The 19,456-nt window shown below is 36.4% G+C and overlaps 1 protein-coding gene across 4 annotated transcripts in view; it reads right to left on the bottom strand.

Annotated features, from left to right (window-relative positions):
- LOC113106985 (E3 ubiquitin-protein ligase TRIM33) overlaps positions 1–16,129 on the bottom strand; it is a 28,688-nt gene extending 12,559 nt beyond the window's left edge. Inside the window, exons 1-13 of one of the 4 annotated variants that reach the window (XM_026269088.1) lie at positions 15,488–16,129; positions 10,478–10,596; positions 8,073–8,220; positions 7,555–7,687; positions 7,170–7,286; positions 6,898–7,012; positions 4,946–5,092; positions 4,588–4,705; positions 3,777–4,081; positions 3,281–3,454; positions 1,663–1,677; positions 658–867; positions 123–249 (exon numbers count right to left, since the gene is read on the bottom strand). In XM_026269088.1, the coding sequence (XP_026124873.1) occupies positions 123–249; positions 658–867; positions 1,663–1,677; positions 3,281–3,454; positions 3,777–4,081; positions 4,588–4,705; positions 4,946–5,092; positions 6,898–7,012; positions 7,170–7,286; positions 7,555–7,687; positions 8,073–8,220; positions 10,478–10,596; positions 15,488–16,034 (2,275 nt within the window). In that variant the 5' untranslated portion in view covers positions 16,035–16,129. The remainder of the gene's footprint in view (positions 1–122; positions 250–657; positions 868–1,662; positions 1,678–3,280; positions 3,455–3,776; positions 4,082–4,587; positions 4,706–4,945; positions 5,093–6,897; positions 7,013–7,169; positions 7,287–7,554; positions 7,688–8,072; positions 8,221–10,477; positions 10,597–15,487) is intronic. The other 3 variants (XM_026269086.1, XM_026269090.1, XM_026269087.1) reach the window with 3 other exon arrangements.
- Positions 16,130–19,456: the final 3,327 nt, after the last annotated feature.

Below are 19,456 nucleotides of genomic sequence, written 5' to 3'. Positions count from 1 at the left end.
ATTTTAAACATATAAATACTATACATTCCAAATTCTTATGTGCATGAATATTATAATGACATTATTTAAATGCATGCAAATTTTTCCAAACAATCCATGATAAAAATTGACGCAGCAAGTACCTGACGATCCTGGGGAATGTGTAGAAGGTCCCGGTGAGGGATTGGTTGGGCCAACAGCAGGATATGAACTAGCAGAAATATATCGACTGAGAATGTGACCCAGTGTGCTCGAACCAGCATCTTCAAGCTGAAAATTACAAAAACTAAATTTGTTTTTGCAACACGAGCTCTAAATCAATTCAGCTTTGTTTAATTTTGCTTTGGTTAAGGAAGCGTCTGTTATATAAAAAACAATAATAGCAGAGAACAGAGATTGTCTTAGTCTCGTTGCCTTGGGTGCCTTAAACCTAATTATGTTTAAAACCTTTATTGCATTTAGGCCCAAAAGTTATTACATTTAAATGGTTTATTACATTTAAGCCCAAATGTTATTACATTTAGGTCCTTTATTACATTTCCACCCGATTATTAGATTTGTGTCCTCATGATCACACTTTCTGTGGTTTGAACTTAGAACCTTTGGGTTACCAGGCCAGATCTATATCATTCCACATTAATCTGACAGTCAGTCGAAGGAAATGCAACGGTACATTACCTGAATGGGAGGGATGTCAGGCAGGCAGGGCAGATTTTCGGGGTTGGTGACTGATGGTATGAGCTCTATGGGGGCGACAACAGGACTAGTGGGGCCACGGTGAATGTGGGCATTGGCTATGCTGGCACTGGTAGGACTGGTGGGGTTGGCAGCACTAATGTTGTGTAGCGACGCCACAGGGAAGGGCCCAGCATGCCCAGGATTAGAGTGCTATGAGGGAAAAAAAGGGAAAGGTGTTGGAAAATGGCAAAAGTTCTTTGATACAGCAAGTACATTTACTTTTTTCTTAATGTGGAATGTGTTGTTTATTTTAGTCCTGTAAGAAAGGCAAGACAAAGTAAACAACATCAGAAAACCATAAGCCTCTGTATTAAAGACACTGAATGTCTTTATAAATATAATTTGAGTATGAATAAGAATGTGTAAGCAGTAGGGCTGGGCGATTTCACAATATTATCATATATCGACGATGTCTCGTAAGTATCACAATGTTAACAGTCAGGTAATGAATTTCCAACCGCTTATATTTTATTTGTCTGTTGTTCAGTGCTGACTACTGTAATGGCAAAGTGCATCTGTGTATGCTATTATTTTGGAGATGCGTTCCAATATAATTTATCTTTATTTAGAGTATAAGCCTATTTTATTTTCTGCTGTTTAATAAAAGTTAAACAGAAAAAAAGACAAAGTAACACTGCATGCGTTTCTGAATATTTATTTAAACAATGTATGATGATGAAAAAACAAAAACATGAAAGGTAGGCTACAATTAAAATAAGCAAATTCCTGCAATAATTTCAGTGCAATATTTGTAAAGATTTTTTAAACCGTGTATACAATAAAATTGTCAAATTAAGCTGAGATAAAGCACTATAAATTCTTAATCCATCGGCAAAAAAAACTATGTTTATATTTAAAAAAAAACTATTAAATCAAATTACATTATAGATTTACTACAAGTTTAAAACCAAAGCTAATTGTTATAAATAAGGAAATTGAACTTACCATCATGAAACGTGTCTACACAGGCGAAAATGCCAAAAAGAAAGAGAAACATCGGAAAATAGGCATATTTTATTCAAGACATTATTATAATGACATCAACATGTATTTATCATTCTTACAATCATCGCCAGAATGTCCAACTTCCCCATTATGAACTTAAAATGGGGTTCTACAGCCCCTTTCACACTGCGATTCCGGAAAATACACGGGTAATGTGTCCCAGCAATTGTTCCCGGGGCGCTAGTTTTTTCCCCTTTCACACTGCCAGTGATTACCCGGAATCTGTGTGTGCGTTCACACACAACCCGTAAAAGTCCCTTAAAGACACATGACATCAGGATGTGATGTGTAATTTACGAGTCGAAAACGCTGTGCAGGTTAACTTTCACTTAAGCTGGTGAACGATCTGTCGCGAACGTTGATCTGCCTTCAAAACACCTGGTGAAAGAGTCGCACAATAACACGCGTCATCACTACGACACACCCTTTACTGCATTAGTGGCTTTTGTTCACACAGAGGTAGTTTTGGGACTGAACACGGCAATGTTACTAGATCCCCCGACCCGGGATCAGACCAGGGGTCGATCCCAGGATGCTTTTGCGTTCATACAGAAGGTGACCCAGCAATTTTCCGGGACCAACGTGCAGTGTAAAAGGGGCTTATTTCTTTTTCTCAACAGTTCTCACAAAATGAAATTGAAAGAACAGAGGGGAAATTATTAGCAACACCAAAATAACAGCAAAGCTAATGTTTTTTATTAGTTTAAGCACAAACTAAAAAAAGTCAAACCAAACTTTGAAGTAATAATTAAGACAAAACTGAACCTGGTGTGTGTTTATGGAGTATGTCGGCAATGTTATCTCGACGGGGGCGGAGCGAGGTGGAGGTGGGGCTTAGATAGATGATATTATCAGATTTCACTGTATTTTTAAAAGCGATTATCGATAAGAAATGTTTGACATATTGCCCAGCCCTAGTAAGCAGCGCTACGAAACTAAACTAAAACTATTGAATCTAAAATAAAACTATTTAAAATATAGAAATATTACTATTACACATTTTCATATATGAGATCAATATCAGTATCACTGTCCCGTATAAGGATTACATTATTGTTATAAAGATTCTACATACAGACAAGCTATTGTTTAATATGCAATAAATATTTTTCAAAAGTAAACACTGTTCATATTTTAACACTGTTTATATTTTTACATTTCTAATCCTGGGCTTTATGTCATGTTACTTACAGGAGCCAATGTCACATGTTTTGTTGGTGTCAATAACAGAAATGCTCACTCTCCTTAATCACAATAATTACTTAATTAAAAAAAAAGTAATAATACAATAAATAATGTAGTATGATATTTCATACATCATGTTTCAGACAAAATAAAATTAGGGTTGCAATGAGGCAGAAAACTTTCCGAAATGTTTGGAAATTTTGGAAGTTTCTGGAAAATTACCGGAAATGTTCCACCCTTTGCAACCATAAATAATATAAATAAAAATAAAAAATTCTCTCTTTTCAAAACAATCAAAAACAGAGAAGGAAAAGAGAGATATCTTAATTTTTATTTTTTTAATCATATGACCTGCTAGAGCCTCTGCACTGACCTGTCTCTGTAACTGAGGCTGCATCATAGGATACGGTTGCCCGTTGAGTCGGGGCTGCGCTGAAGACATGCGGTTCTGCGCTGATACCATGCGCAGATGATGAGGTGGATACATGTGGGAGGAGCCATTGACCCCACCCCTCTGGAGGGCTTGCATACTAATGAGCCTAGGTGGCTGAAAAGCGAGACAGAGAAAGAAATGACAGCCGGGCCAGGAACAAACACTTCAGATGACAATAATTTTGCTGACATCCATTCTGAACAAATTGTACAGTTATTTCAAAATTAAATCTTCCTTGTGTTTAACAATGTTCATCTGAAAAATATGAAGCTTAACCAGAAAAACCTTAATGGTCATCAACTTTCACCGAAAAACAGAGCTGGTCAACCAGGTTTTCCAGCTTTACAAGCTTTCCTAGTTAAACAGCACATCTATACTGGTCCAGAATAAACCAGACATGTGTGGAAAAGCAGGAAAGATCTAATCTCTTACTTACCGGTTGCTGTATACTGGTTATCTGTGGTGGACCTCCTTGCCTGGGATGCTGGGACATCTGTGAGGCGATGCGCATCTGCTGCTGAATTTGTTGCTGATGCTGCTGTTGTTGTTGCTGTTGCTGTTGGTGCTGGTGCTGGTGCTTTTGAGCGATTGCAGCCTGCTGCATGTGCTGCAACCTCAGCTGGGCCAGGTTTATCTGTCCTGAGTGCTTACCTGGGTGGTTGTGACTGGGAGAGATCTGCTGATTGACCATCATTTGGGGAGGAGGAGCAGTATGTGGCACCTTTTCAATTACCAGATTGCCTGGACAAAAAAGGAGAGAAGGCATCAATGCATTATATAAATGCCTGTTCACACTAAGTCTAAATGCACACTATGTTCTGAAAACCTAAAAAAAAAACTATTTCATTTTATTATATAAAATAAACCGAAAATGATGCATTATGATATTCCTATACTACTGATAATAAATGTATATTTAAAAAAATTGGAAATAAAAATACAATAATATGATATTTCAAATAAAAATGTTTAATTTTAGTATATATAAGCAAAAAGCAATACATTAAAACGTGCTGGAAAACTAAATTAAATAAAAAATAAAATCCTGTATTATGATATTTCAAAAATATCAAATAATATAAATAATATATTTTTAAAAATATATTTTAATAAAATAAAATAATTAAAGAATTATATTTCAGACACAAAGTTTAATTTTAAAGTGTATTAAACTTGGTGTAAAAGGGCTTTTGCTCTCGGTGTGCTATAAAAACAGGTTTCAAGTTTAGTTAGTGGTGAGTCAGTACCAAGATTAACCACATTCTTGGCCCAGAAGGTGGGGTCGCAGAAGAAGCGGACTGCTCCATTACTTTGAGGTACTGGGTCCACACGGGCCTTCATAATGAAATGCAGCTGGTATGTGATCTACAGTGTTGACAAAATCAGAAACAAGCAAATGAGGAAAGACAATGTAAAGAATAGCAATGCTGTTTGTCATTTAAGTAACTGATGTCAGCAAGGTCCAGATCCTGTTTAAACAACATCCTTTAGAATGAAGTAGTTATGTTTGAAATGGTGTAAGTGGCATCTCCAAAAACAGTACTGTTATTGTTGGACACATTTGCAAACACAGAACCTAAAAGAAAAGTAAACGTGTGTGCTGACCAGTCTCTTGCTGTAGAGCAGGGCTGTGCTGCTTCCGTTGCTGATGGCCCAGTTGGTGAAGTTGAGCACATGGATGATCTGCTGGGCCAGGCAGCCGATGTCCCTCTGTTGGCTGAACAGCTTCATACTCCTCTCTTTGGTCACACTCTTTACACAGTGATGGAGGGAATGATAAGGGAAGAGAAGAGTATTATGCATGACTGAAATTAAACAAATTCTGGGCCTCAAAATTAGGAACTTTCTAATGCCAACATCAGATGTACAGAGGCAGGGTAACTGTGTTCACAGTTTCATGAACAACAAAAACAAAACTAGATAAAACAATTAAATCACCAGTGTTACTTTAATATTTTATATATATTTTTATTAAAGTCTTTAGAAATGGCTTTTATTTTATAATACGTTTTCAATGTAATTTTAGTTTTAAATTTTAGCAATGCAATTTGGTAATTTTATTAGATTTTGTTTTACTTAATTCCATTTAGCTTAAATAGTTTTTGGTTTCAGTTTTTGCTTTGGGAATTTTATAACTTATTTCAGTTAGTCCCAAAGCAAGTTTTAATATTTTTAAACACCTTTTTTTACATCTTGTTTTAAAGAAAATAATGTGTAAAAGTTTTACTTTCCAGCAAGTTCACTGGTCTATGCTGAAAAGTACAATGTGGCAATGTGACACTGACTCAAATGTGTCACACGGCAAATTTTATACTCCATCAATCTAAAACAAAAACAACACATTGAGAATTGTATTCACTGTAACACCACCACACTGCAACAAAGCAGTAAAGTAGTCAGTTATCTCACTGTTCCGCTCTGTTCTTAGGTTAGTGGAAATTAAATGTGAGCAGTTTCTTATGTCTGGAGTCAGAAGACAATCCTCAAAGTCTGTTCACAAGCAGTCACAAATGACACGTTCATACCAGGGAAAGATAGCCATCTGTCTCTGCTGCCCACTTATGATCGGATCACCAGAAATGGAAATTAACATCAGGCGTAAATACAGACGCTGGTTGCTTAAAGTTTTACCACACTTGAAGGGCTTCATCAGTTATGAGATGAGAACAGTGAAGACTCCCTGAAGATGTAACATCACACACTGTGACATCTGCAGGACTCAATTCATCACAGAGTGGTGTGAAATGGAGTAAAATGTGTCAATTGGGGCTAAATTGGGTTGAGCCCTGAAGGACAGTGTTATAGGTGTCTAATAAGCAGCACTTCCATTTTCAGCCATCCATCAAACCATCTATCTTCAGTGTCCAAACTCTTCCTTGAACATGTCATCCTTTTTCCTTCAGATGTCGATAGATTGATTGTTGTTCATACTTCCGTCTTGCCTCATCCATTTCTAAACTCAAGTCATTTTGTTCATACCCTAGCAGTTTTGCTCCAATTCACACCATCAGTAAAAGATTCCTCCACAACAATTCGCAAGATCTATAGCATGTGATAAGATTCACACAAGATGGTTGCTGGAAAAACACAATGAATTTGTTTGCACTAGGTGTATTAACATGCATCCCAGGTGATCCAATCACAAATGGTCAGCTGAGACAAATCACTGTTTACATCTAGAATTATCTACATCTAGAGCTCCAATGCATCACCTGCGACGACTCAGGATCACATTTCATATGATCAATACATGCATCATTTATAATAAATTAATACATTAATACATATTTACTCTTTTAAATATTTTTTTTTTCCCTTGTTTTGTTGTAAAGGTTGTTTGAAAGGTCTGTAAGCAGTCTTTGCCGTTTGATCCAGCTTACACAACTGGACATATTTTCAATTCGCAATTTCAATTTGCGCAATTTGAAAAGTAATGGATATGCAGCTCATGATGCTTTGTCTGTTATTTCTTAGCTGTCCATGCAAACTTCTTTTAACTGGAATTTCATTCTTGCTGCCATTGGAAATCAAGTATTTTTGGATGCCTGTATTCTTACCTCCAACTGCTGCAGTAGAGATTTGCCTTTCTTGTTGATCTCATTGATCAGAGTAAAGACTGCTATTTTTATCTCATGTTCAACCTTCTTATGCGTCTCAGAAACTTCTTTAATTCTAAAGGGGAAAAGGGGAGCAAAATACATCAATTTTTTTACATTCATTACTTATAAAAAGTGCATAATAATTCAGTCATGTCCAGGCACTTTTCTGTAACAGAAAAAAAATATCCATGAATTGCATCTGATAAAACTGACGGGTAATAAAGTCCTACCTGTTTTGCACCTGAGATGCAGAAAACTCCACAAAGTTTCTTTTGTCTTGCAACTTAGCCATGAAGGCCTCAATGATGCCCTTCTGGTTTTGAAAGGCTTCTTCTAGAAACTGGTACCTACAAAAAAAAAAAAAAAAAAAAAAAAAAGATGGAGAGGGTAAAGATTATCTTATATGGTGCATATATATTCAGACTTTTCTGGAGCTATAAACTGTCGTCTGATATATTCCTTTAATACCATGCATTTGTTCTAGGTCTCTCTTTATTTAATTTTCTTGCTCAAAAACGCTTTCATACAGTGCCAGATGATTTAATACAGATGAAGATGATCATTATGAAGATGATGATGGTATGTGGTTACTGTAAACACTGTGATCCAGCTGACCTGTGTTCTTTGTGTTCAAGTAGCTGGCAGTCTCTGCAAGTTAGAGTGTCACATGTCTCGCAGAAGAGCTTGAGGGCTTCTTGTTTGTGCACCGGACAGAAGACAGGTCTCTGGCCTGACGTCCCAACCGATTCTGCAACACAGAACCACCTAAGTCAAATTCATTTTTTCCTGCTCATTTCTTCCCCCTACCCTCAATTCTCCCATATGTCTGCCATATGTTCTCATATGCCCCTCGCCAATCAAAATGAGGGAAAGTAAGTGGGTTAGCTTTAATGAAAACAGTACAGGCTGAGCAAGCGACTCACTCAAAACTCTGCCTGTTTCCATAGCAACTGTACTACGATTCAGTCTGCTAAATGTGCAAAACAGATACTCCATAGCGTTAATGAAAGATCCAAACTAGAAGACCACTAGACCAAAGCTGAATGTTTTAGCATAACGAAAACCGTCATATCGCAACTCCCTAGCAAATATAAGCAACTGAACATGCAAATGAACTAGATCCTAGCACATACCAGAAGATACTTCCTCTTTTTTGCGTATTTTATGGTCTTTAGTGAATTTGACTCGTTGATGTGCTTCAATGCAGGTTTTACAGAGCCACTCCCCACATTCAACGCAGAATCCAATGGCACTGGCATCATCGTCACAGCTGGTGCAGACCTGTTACAGAGCAAATAAATGACGACATCTCTTAAAATAATGACCAGAGGACTGATTTAATGACTTAAAACTCAAACATTTATAAACGATAGCATGCAAGCTAATAAAGCCAAGTTTAATCTAGGGGTGTGAATACCAACTTATTCATTCGTTTTAAATTTGATTTAAAAGCCATTTTAGTTAATTTCAACAAGATGACTTTCTAAAATACATTTATGTTATCCCTGCTGACTAACACAAACATTTTTTATTTAAAAGCCATTTCATGACTGATGTCAATTCTTTTTAACAGATGCAGTTGTTACACTAGGGATGTGCCACATCATACCATCCATGATAGTACCGATATAATTTTTTTACATGATAAATATATATATATATATATATATGATATGATGATATGATATCAATGATATAACGAAGCAATGACATATGAGGCACACGGAGGCTGTGTCAGAGACGTGTGCAGTGTAAATAAGGGGTAATTAGGTGTTTTTTCTGTCTGTGGCTAATTTGTGTGTGCAGTCACACTGGCGCGACCACCGCATTGTCCAACTCATAAGCGCTGTTATTTCTGTTGCATCTGAGAAACAAACGCAAACTAAACAAAAGTGAAACGAAAATGCGCTACTTTACAGAAGCGGTTATCAGCTCGAACTGTGATGCAAACAAACTTGCTTGACCTCAGAACATCTTTACACCAGAGCACCAAGTTGATTTCGCACAGGTTCTCCACAGATGCAACAGAATTATCTGTTATACACAACGCTCAGGAAAGCAGAAGCGGTTAGGGCTGCACGATTTTGGGGAAAAAATGAATAAAATATTTTATTTCTCTGCGATAAATACTGCGATATGAAATCTAATCAAATTTTTTTTTACAAAAAAAATGGGGTGAGCACACTTACATTCTCATTTTAAATTATTTAAACATCGACACCATCGTGTCAATTGATTAATATGAGCGAAGGAGAGAGAGCAAGACAGCACTCGTGTTGTTTGAAGACGGCTCTCTCTCTCTCTCTCTTTCGCGCACGCTCTCTCTCTCTCTCTCTGCCCTGTTAAACTTGCATGTGTCTTGCACAATTTTTATTTTGCACCTGTTACTGTTGTTAATAAAAGTACATTTTGCATGCATCTTAACTCAAGCTTAGTGCTATACAGTCAAATCTGTATAAACAATAAACAAAAGAATAATAAACAAGAAATTAAGATGTAATATTATTAGTAACTGCACTTATCAATGCAAAACAATAGTAATTTTATGATTAAATAATCTAGATTTGAATACTGCCGCACACACCCCGCAGTGCTACCACATCTGCTCCTTGTGACACCATCTGTAGAACTCTCAAATGTTAGTTTGGATCCCTGGGGTAATAAGGTATTTTGACGTCATACACTGATCAGTCTGCTTAAAGGTGAACACAGAGAATATGAGAATAGATTTACACTTTGAATTAGGTAGTTGGTCATCGATGACAATAGCTTATTGGAAAATGGTAGAAAATGCCCTTTATTTTGTATGCACTAATAAATGCTGCTGCCTGCCAACTACAATCACCATTAAAAAAAAGTTGTTCCATATTGTTTTTTATATAGTCATAAATCTCTGTAATCGCAAATATTCTTGAAATATTGTGATATAATTTTAAGGCTATATCGCCCACCACTATAGCCCCTTTCACACTGCCATTCCGGCAAATACACGGGTAAAGTGTTCCGGCAATTGTTCCCGTGTCGCTAGATTTTGCACTTTCACACTGCCAGTGATTACCCGGGATATGTGCGTGCTTTCACACACAACCCGTAAAGATCCCGTAACGACGCGTGACGTGTAATGTACGAGTCGAAAACGTTAGGCACGTTATACTTTCACTGAAGCAAGCGAACGATCTCGGCGTCAGCGCGGAAAGTAAGGAACTAACTGATCTCTTCATTAGAGTTTGCACATATCTTTTCACCGCGAACGTTGATCTTCCTTCAAAAAAGCCGGTAAAAGAGTTGCGCGATAACGTGCGTCATCACTTTGACACGGCATTAGATCTGGCTTTTGTTCACACAGCACTCGTCCCGGGTTGAACCCGGCAATGTAACTAGGTCCCCGACCCGGGTTCAATGCCGGAATCAATCCCGGGACGTGGTTGCTTTCACACAGAAGGTCGACCCGGCAATGTTCCGGCAATATGCCGGGTCCGACGTGCAGTGTAAAAGGGCTGTATGTTACACTCTACAATACCACAGGGCTGATACTGACCTGTGTAGAGTTCTCCACTGATGTGCTTGTGGCCTCCGAAGTGTCCTTGACAAAGTAATTGTCCACCATGTCAATCTGTTTGTACTCCTGATGGCACACCGTGCAACGCATTACGTTCACTGCACAAAAACATGAAAAAGGAACAAAGAAAAACAACACAGAGTTAGAAAAGTCTGGAAACAAACAGAAGAGTGCTTCATCTTTGTATACCATATAGGAGAGTCATGCAACTATTTTTAAACAGTCCTCATTTGAATCCCTAGACAAAAACTGATATTACAGGAAACCAAAGGAAAAAAATTAAATTAAATTAAATTAAATTAAATTAAATTAAATTAAATTAAATTAAATTAAATTAAATTAAATTAAATTAAATTAAATTAAAAACAATGACTTCAGAATTCTGTTCTGTTTCAGGTTCTGTTCCTGATATAATGTATATATTTTTATTGTGGGTTTTCTGAATGAATAGTTGACTTTTTTGGTGTTCAGGAGGTCCTGGTTTCACGTTCACCTGACGTCAGGTCAGATCCATTTATTTAAGGCCAGTTCTGGCATTTGTAAACAACTAAACAGAGTGCAATAGAATGAAACTACTTGGACTAGGAGAGTAGCTGACCATCAAGACACATCTCTAATTGCTACAGAAAAGCTTTTACAATGAGAAAAAAATCATGACAAAACAACAGGAAAGAAAAAAGAAAAGATCTTTAGTGGTGATCAGGAATGTGACTGGACTGACCAATCAACAGATAAACTGATGACTTCTTTCTGGCACAATGTATAAACTTTTTTTTTAACAACCTGAGATTAAAAGATACAAATTCAAAGGCTTCAAGAGGTTTTTCCTCTAATGAATACACACACATGCATAAACCTTCCTATAGGGAACGCTGAATTTTTTACTGAGATTGCATAAGACAGTAATGCCGTCTTCTTATGCATTTAAAATCCAAAAAGGGATTTTGATTTATTAATAATTCATAAGATTTTATTATCCATTATTGCCATCTGCTGCAATAACTAAGAGTCAGCTCTTTGTGGCAGGCTTGCAGCAGCATTTCACCACAAATAATGATCTATTCATAAAACTAATTTAATTCTATCCTAATTTAATTTGAAAACATTGAGTGATTGGAAACGCACCTCCCCCATCCATCACATGCAACACCCCCCACCTCTTTTCCATGACAGCCCATCAATCCCCCCACAAAGCTACAGATAGAACCAGTCCAAACCGGTTTGAGCCAGTCTGCACTGGCTCATACAGCTTTCAGCCGGTTTCCCCTAAGCACCCAGCTGCAAAACCCCTCTGATGATTGGCTGGTGAGCGCAGCTGGAGACACTGCACTGAAACACAGTGTAACTCACAGCTGAATTACTCTGTACTGATATTAACTGGAGGCAGTGGAGCATTGCCTGAGGCACATTTATTCATATGCAGAGCACTGGAATGCAATTAAATTGCCTTATTACTTTAAAACCAAGGGTGATGAACCACTCTCTTTAATATTAGGATACACTTAAATTATGTTTGAGCTCAAAATAGGTGATTGTTACTGATTTGTTAAGATTCAATAGCAAAATTCACAACATTTATATGATAGCACTAACAAACTAGAGCACATTTAGAAAATTTTGGTTTTAAATTTCATAAACATGCTGTACATTACTGACAAAAATAGGTTGCTGGTGTTTATATTTCTTTGGAAGGATTTATTTGCTCTGGACATCAAGGAAAGTCTCCATGAAGTGTCTGAAAGCAAAGCAAACAGCTACAGTCAGGCTGAGAATAACAGTTTGACAACTGTAGTTGGACGACATGCTTGAGTACAACAAAGTGCTTGTTAAGATTCTACAAACAGCAAAGTGTGTGTCATGCAGTTTCTTCACTCAGTTACTGTGATGAGTCACGCTGGTAAACTCTGAGTTACCTTCCTCCTGAACTTTAATTAAACGTCTACGACAAGCCCAAAACAAACCTGGCAAGTGAACCATCAATTACTGATCCCAAAAAAATTACAAGTAAACCACCAAATAATATAGCTCAAGTTTAGGGAATCATTTATACACACACACACACACACAAGAAAAATTTAAAAAGAAAAAAAGTATTAAGGAATGATGACTGTCCTGAAATTCATAAGCTTCAGAAAATTTTGATCATCCACTTAAGACTATCAAATTAAATATTATGAGTTGATAGTTTATTTTTCACCCATGTTTCAGAAATTAACTATTTAAAACCAAGACTTCCTTCAATAAAAAAAATAATTATATAATTTAAAAGTGATGGTAACAGGGTTTTTAAAAAAATCTTAATTGCAGATTTATACTATACAACTCTCTATTCTAGTTCTATTCCATCTATTTGCTTTAATTTTTAAGAAACAAAAAACATGACCTACTAACACTAGCATTCTCTATTATTTTTATCATAGCTCCTTGTTTTCTTTTTAATAACTGTAATAACTTGACACTCTAACACTAGCTCTATCTATTCTATCTACTTTATTGTTTTTATTTATAAGAAAAATATATTTTTTTAATTAAATTACATTCACAAAATTAATTACATAAAAATATTTATTTAAACATTTTCCATTCAATAACTTTGTTAACAGGACTGAAAGAATGAGATTGATGAACTTTTAACAATTTGAATTAAAAAAAAAAAAGAACTAAAAAGCCTGAATAAATTACTTGTTTTTGCCTATTAAAATTAGTTAATAAATAAAAACAATCAATTGAATATACATTATACCAGAGTATTTCCAAAATCTTTTTAGACATTAGCGGTTTCTATTCAAAGATTCAAATTTAACTTATGTGCAAAACTGGAATAATCGCATAAAACAATTGTGAATAAAGCACTGTTTCCATTCAACGCATCAAAGAAAACAAAATCATCACTTCCTGATAAACTGGCACGAAGTATCACCAAGAAAAGTAGGAGAAGCCCCTAAATACAATCAATTTCATATGATTGTATATGTATTTAAATTTCATGTCTGTAATAGATTCAAATGTAATGTGACACCCAATGTAGCCTATTCAATTAAAGCAAACAAAATCCTACGAATACAAAAATATCATTTTTGTACAAATTTGTTTCATACACTGAACCTGCCCTTAATTTGAATACTTCTTGTCAATGGAATGAACTTTTCAATATGTGATACACTGACAAAATATTCTGCAGTGTAATATGCACTGATCCAATATGATCATATTGTTCTGACTGCATTTAATAATAACAGTGAAGAGACTGCTTAGTGAAGTGAAGAGGTTTATCAGTGATCCCTTACATGGGCGAATAAACAAACAAAATATGAAAACGGCTTAACATGCAGCAGCTAATGCAGAGTTCATCTATTATTAACTACAGTGCATGGCACTAACTTATTATAAGAAACGCAAGCATAATGAATAATACACTGCACTCAGGAGTCAACAGAAAAGCAAGTGCTTGACCAAAATGTCATGCTGATCATTTCATACCTCCACTACACCAATAATGACACAAAGTGATAACGCTCCAACAAACCACACTAAAACTAAGCCATGCATCACAAATCAACAACACCACAGCATTGCTTCTAGCCTCATTTACAAGCAAAAACGCAGCAATTGTGGATGACACAGTGTGCATTGTCAAAGAAAACCATTGTTAATGAATGACAACATGAGTTCAGGTCACAGGCCATGACCCCTGCATTATCACATCCTCAGTTACCTCGTGTGTTAACCACATTAGGTGGCTCTTATGGCACAAATATACTGACAGCACCAAATCTGATCATCAGTACACAGACAATGACGTGTCAAAACATCAGGGCCATTTGTCTCATAAACCAGCAACTGTCTGAGATTGTCCACTGAGAAAAGATCAAATCTGGTTGCTGCATATCACTCAGATTGACACCTGTCGCATCATTTGACTGACCGTGCATGAGGCCGCAACATCATAGCATCCAATTTAAAGCAAACTAATCGACTTTAGAAAAGGCTGATTACTTTGAAAGGTTAGTTAATTGGAGAGTCTTTCATTAAAATGTAATGGTTGGTTAGTGCAGGGGTTTTCAGACTGCTTGCCTGTGTCAAGTCAATTTTATTTGTATACTGCTTTTTAACAATGCACAGCATTTCAAAGCAGTCTTACAGAAAATCATGACATTAACATTTATAACATCTTGCTTTATAGTCGCATTTAGCAGATTTAGAGCTGGGGAATTATTATAGTTTGCATTTTGTGATGATATAAACAATTAACCAGTTAAGATTTGCATTATAGCAAGTATTGCTTTATGTAAGCGTACTGCATGTAAAGTTGAATATGCAAATATTTAACTTTATATATACAGCTGTGCAATTCGATATCTCCAATATTGCTTTGTGCAAACCTATAGAACTATTGCAACAATACAAATCGTGACAAAGAATTAATCAGTAGTACATTGCAAGACTGTAAAAAATACAACAGGGTTTAACCAAATTAGGCTTAATAGATTAAAATAAATACCGTAATGCAAAGAATTAATGAATAGATAGCTACCTAACGGTACAGTATTCTGGTGAGTGTAGAGAAAAAATAATTGTTACTTAATAGAAATTAAAAATGTTCCAAATAATATTTATATATATTTATTGCAATCCTGTTGATTATACAGTGTTAACTGAATCTTTCGCTATTTGCACTTATTGTAAATAACAGATCGCTAAGAAAAAACTGCTATTTTAATTTAGTGTAAAGAAAATCTATCACTGCTATTTAATGCTATTTTAACGCATTTATCACTATTTACACTTTATATAATAAAAATAAAAATATATGGCTGTCTTTCAAATTTTAGGATAGTGACCCTCTGCGCATATTTGGGAGTCGGAGGCATCTAAAAGATTGAAACCAACTGGGTTACAGCATCCATAGGCACACACACAGAATAGTCGGGGAAAGAACTAGAATAGGAGACAGCACTGGCGAAGCTAACTTCCCTTTTCCTAACTTACCAATACGAGTGTCCTGTCCATGGGGCCCTTGCACCGGGACAGTGATCTTTCGCTCCGGCTGCGGGATGCACTTGAGGCAGAAGGAGTGCAGGCAGGGCAGGAGCTTGGGTTCACAGTCGCGGTTCTGGAGACTCTGTTTACACACAGCGCACGTATCCAGGAGGTTTATCGGGGCGGCAGGGGTTGAAGAGGAGGAGGTTGAGGATGCTGGTGGAGGAGGCGACATCTCGTTAATGAGAGCGGGTGATGCTCCAGCAGCGGTGCTTTCCGCTGAGGAGGAGGAGGAAGCCGGCGGCGGTGGCTCGGTGCTCTCGGTGTTTGGGGTCTCGTCTGTAGCTCCGCCGCCGCCGCTGCTGGATGTCGTCAGCGCTGGGGGAACTGTCTCTTGAGAATTGAGCTCGTCTGTTCCTTCCTTCGGCTCCGAGTCGATTAAAATCACCGCCTCTGGGTCCTTTGAGCCGCCGTCTCCATTATCTTCTGTTCCAGAAGCCCCTACCTCCATATTCGCGGAGCTCTCCGTACAATCTTGGCCTTTGTTGCCCGCCATCTTTGCTCCTCTTTGAACCGCCTGACGTTCGACGCACTCAGAAAACCTGATGGGTGTGACGTCATGCCGTCGCTCTCTTGTTCGTCACAGATAAATACAGAGTATTTCTGTATTTAATCTGTAATCTGAGTCATCTTTATTTGGCATCTTGTGAATGTCTTTTTATTTTAGTTTTTGATGCCTGTTTTTTCAGTAACGTTATTTACATGTTCTCAATAAAAAAAAAATAAAAAAAAAACGTTTTTGTTTTTTTTTTACTTTTTTTTTAAGTACGTATATTGTAAATTATAAAATTAATTAAACATCATAACGATATATTTGGCGTTAAATAAATCAACATCCGTAAATTAACATTTAATTGCAATACAATCTTTTTTATTCTTTAAATTAGAATTTTAAAGCTACAATTTCTTCCATTAATGGTCTGCAAATTATCAGACTTTTGATAATCAAAAGCGTCACACAAACCTATTATAATAAATGCCACACTTATATTCATTAGCTGATGTTGTTCTTTCACTGCTCTTTTGCGAAAGTAAGATGTTTGAGGGCGAATTGCGTCTATTTTTGTGCATGTTAAAGCTGCACTCATTAATAAGGTTTACACATAAATAACTGAATACTACTTTCGATAAAATGTTTACTCGATGATTCACGTGTCCAAATAAACGCTCTTCTATGATCATGATGTCGTGGCCAAGAGATATTAATTTGTGGGAACGTCATATTATGTCGTGTCCACGAGATCATTTTGTCAAGATAACGACTTATGTCGTGGCCTCGAGATGCTATGTTGAGGGAAACAACGTCCATGTATCGTGGCCACTGACTTCTTATGTTGAGGGAATAACATGTTTTTCTAGTTGCCACGAGTTTAATGCGTAAACAAACCTGCGTGACCATAGCAACCCAGGATTATCAGAGATGGATTCATTCATATTTAAATTTGAATCACGAAATTATTACATTATTTATACATATAAAATTTATGCATTTACATTATGACATTTTATGTTAATGTCGAGCATTTACAGTACGTTACTATTTACAAAAGTATTCAGAATGTTAAGTAAAGAGGTCGAAATTGAAGCAAAAATAATAATAATATAAACGAAATAAAAAAAAACCCAATAATAATAGGCTAATAATAATAATAATGTACACATATTATGGGGAAAAGACTATCAGTTAATGGACTTACAAGACTGTAGGATGGATAAGAAAAAGGATAAAAAAGTTTTTATATTTTATTATGCACTTTATGTAATATTTATTTATGATATTGAATGCTGACAATCGCATGTAATGCAGCCCAGTAGCCAAAGCATATGGTTAATAATAATTACTTAATTCAAGATAAAATATTAATGAATCCATCCTGGGTTGCTATGGTCACGCAGGTTTGTTTACGCATTAAACTTGTGGCCACGAAAAAAAAAAACCTTGTTCTATCCATAGACATATAAATACCTAGACGCCTCATTGGCCGCTTTGAGCCGTTGACGTATCGTCCGCCATGTTAGTGAGGGCAAGACTGCCTTAAAACAAATGAAAGTAACCGTGGGAGCTGCGGTTTTTACTGAATAAAAACACGATAACGTTCACATTTATCAACCGATTTCAGAGGTTTGTGATCTACGTGCAGTTAAAAAAGACTTTGCCTCCAGTTATTTTGTTAGGTTTGGAAAATTATGAATTGAAAGCTCGCATTTGCCTCACTTGTTGATTTCGTTGATTTTTTCGGTTTACAAATCTATATGACTGTAACATATTCATGTAATGTAATTTGACTGTACCTTGGAGATTGAAAATGTTTCTTTTTGAGACCCCAGCCCAAATTCAGACCCAGAACAATAAAACCCACAGAAGAGGTGGGAGTTTAAAAGAGGAATCTTTATATTACTGCAGGGAGAGGAAGATAAGATATAAATCATGATCTGCAAGATTAACGTTAACCACAATCTGAGGCATCGGAGCGAGTTCGCAAAACATTTGATTCAGATCGGGACTCCGAATCGCGTTTCACGAATCATTTGATCTGGGCTTCGGAGTGAGTTCACAAAAAAATGATTCAGATCGCGACTCCGAAACGCGTTTCGCGAATGATTGGGGTTTCGGAGCGAGTTTGCAAGATATTTGATTCAGATCGGGACTCCGAATCCCGTTTCGCGAACCATTTGATCGGGGCTTCGGAGTTCGCAAAACATTTGATTCAGATCGGGACTCCGAAGAGCGTTTCACAAATCATTTGATCTGGGCCTCGGAGCGAGTTCACAAAACATTTGATTCAGATCGGGACTCCGAAGCGCGTTTCGCGAATCATTTGATCTGGGCTTCTGAGCGAGTTTGCAAAATATTTGATTCAGATCGGGACTCCGAATCGCGTTTCGCGATTCATTCGTTCGGGGCTTCGGAGTTTGCAAAACATTTGATTCAGATCGGGACTCCGGAGCGCGTTTCGCGAATCATTTGAGATCAGGTCTTTCGAGCGGATTTGCAAAGCATTTGATTCTATCATGTAGGCTACTAGATCAAGTTTTAATAAAGAGAAAAGAGGTTTAGGGGAAAATTTTTGTTAATAGCCTGTTAGTAATCCCTCAATCCATAGCACCAGTAACTGTATTATTTAGTAAGGGAAAATTAAAACAAAATAGGATTAGTTTCAATTTTTATTTTATTTATGTAGCAATGGTCATCTTAACCTCTGTCCAGTGTTCAGGGTATTTCAGGACCCTAAATTAAATTCTAATTCATCTAAATGAAATGACACTTAATGACTTTACCAAAAACAGAAGTTGGGAGGTCTGATTGTATATAAGTGTAATAAAATCACTCAGAATTTTCATATAGTGCTTTTGTTTAAAATTGTAATTTTAAATGGTTTCCAGTAAATGGCAGAAATCTACCACTTAAGTACGGCAAATTTTTCATATGACCATGTATGAAAGCAAGAAATGTAGATATACTTTAAAGTTAACTACATATTTATTTTGTATAAGCATTTCATTTAAACATGTAATACTATTTTTTTTTTTTTTTACATTTAAACTAATTCCATATCAAATGTATAGTAAAAACATTAAAGGAAGTGATGTTACAATTCATGATTGTCTAGATATTGGTGTTTTTCATTTCACCTCTTAAAGCACTTTCTTTTATCATTGCAAATATCAGTATTCAACATTTTGGGATTAAAACATCAAAACATTATACATTTGTAATTGCAGGTTAAATGCATTTATATCATGCATTAAACAGTGTGTGTAAACATCTGTCGGGGCCTCTAGAGAGCGATGTGTAGAGGATTAAAACTTGAGCCAGAGGTTCTTCACCGCTATGAAGAGACCTTTGAAGTTAACGTTCTTCCATCTGGTCCCATCATCCACCCTGATGCTCCACACCTTGGTGCAGATGGCAAAGTG

The sequence above is a fragment of the Carassius auratus genome, chromosome 8, assembly GCF_003368295.1.
Source record: "Carassius auratus strain Wakin chromosome 8, ASM336829v1, whole genome shotgun sequence".
Lineage (NCBI taxonomy): Eukaryota > Metazoa > Chordata > Actinopteri > Cypriniformes > Cyprinidae > Carassius > Carassius auratus.
Note: the sequence above shows the minus strand (reverse complement) of the source record. Positions and strands in the feature narration are given on the sequence as shown.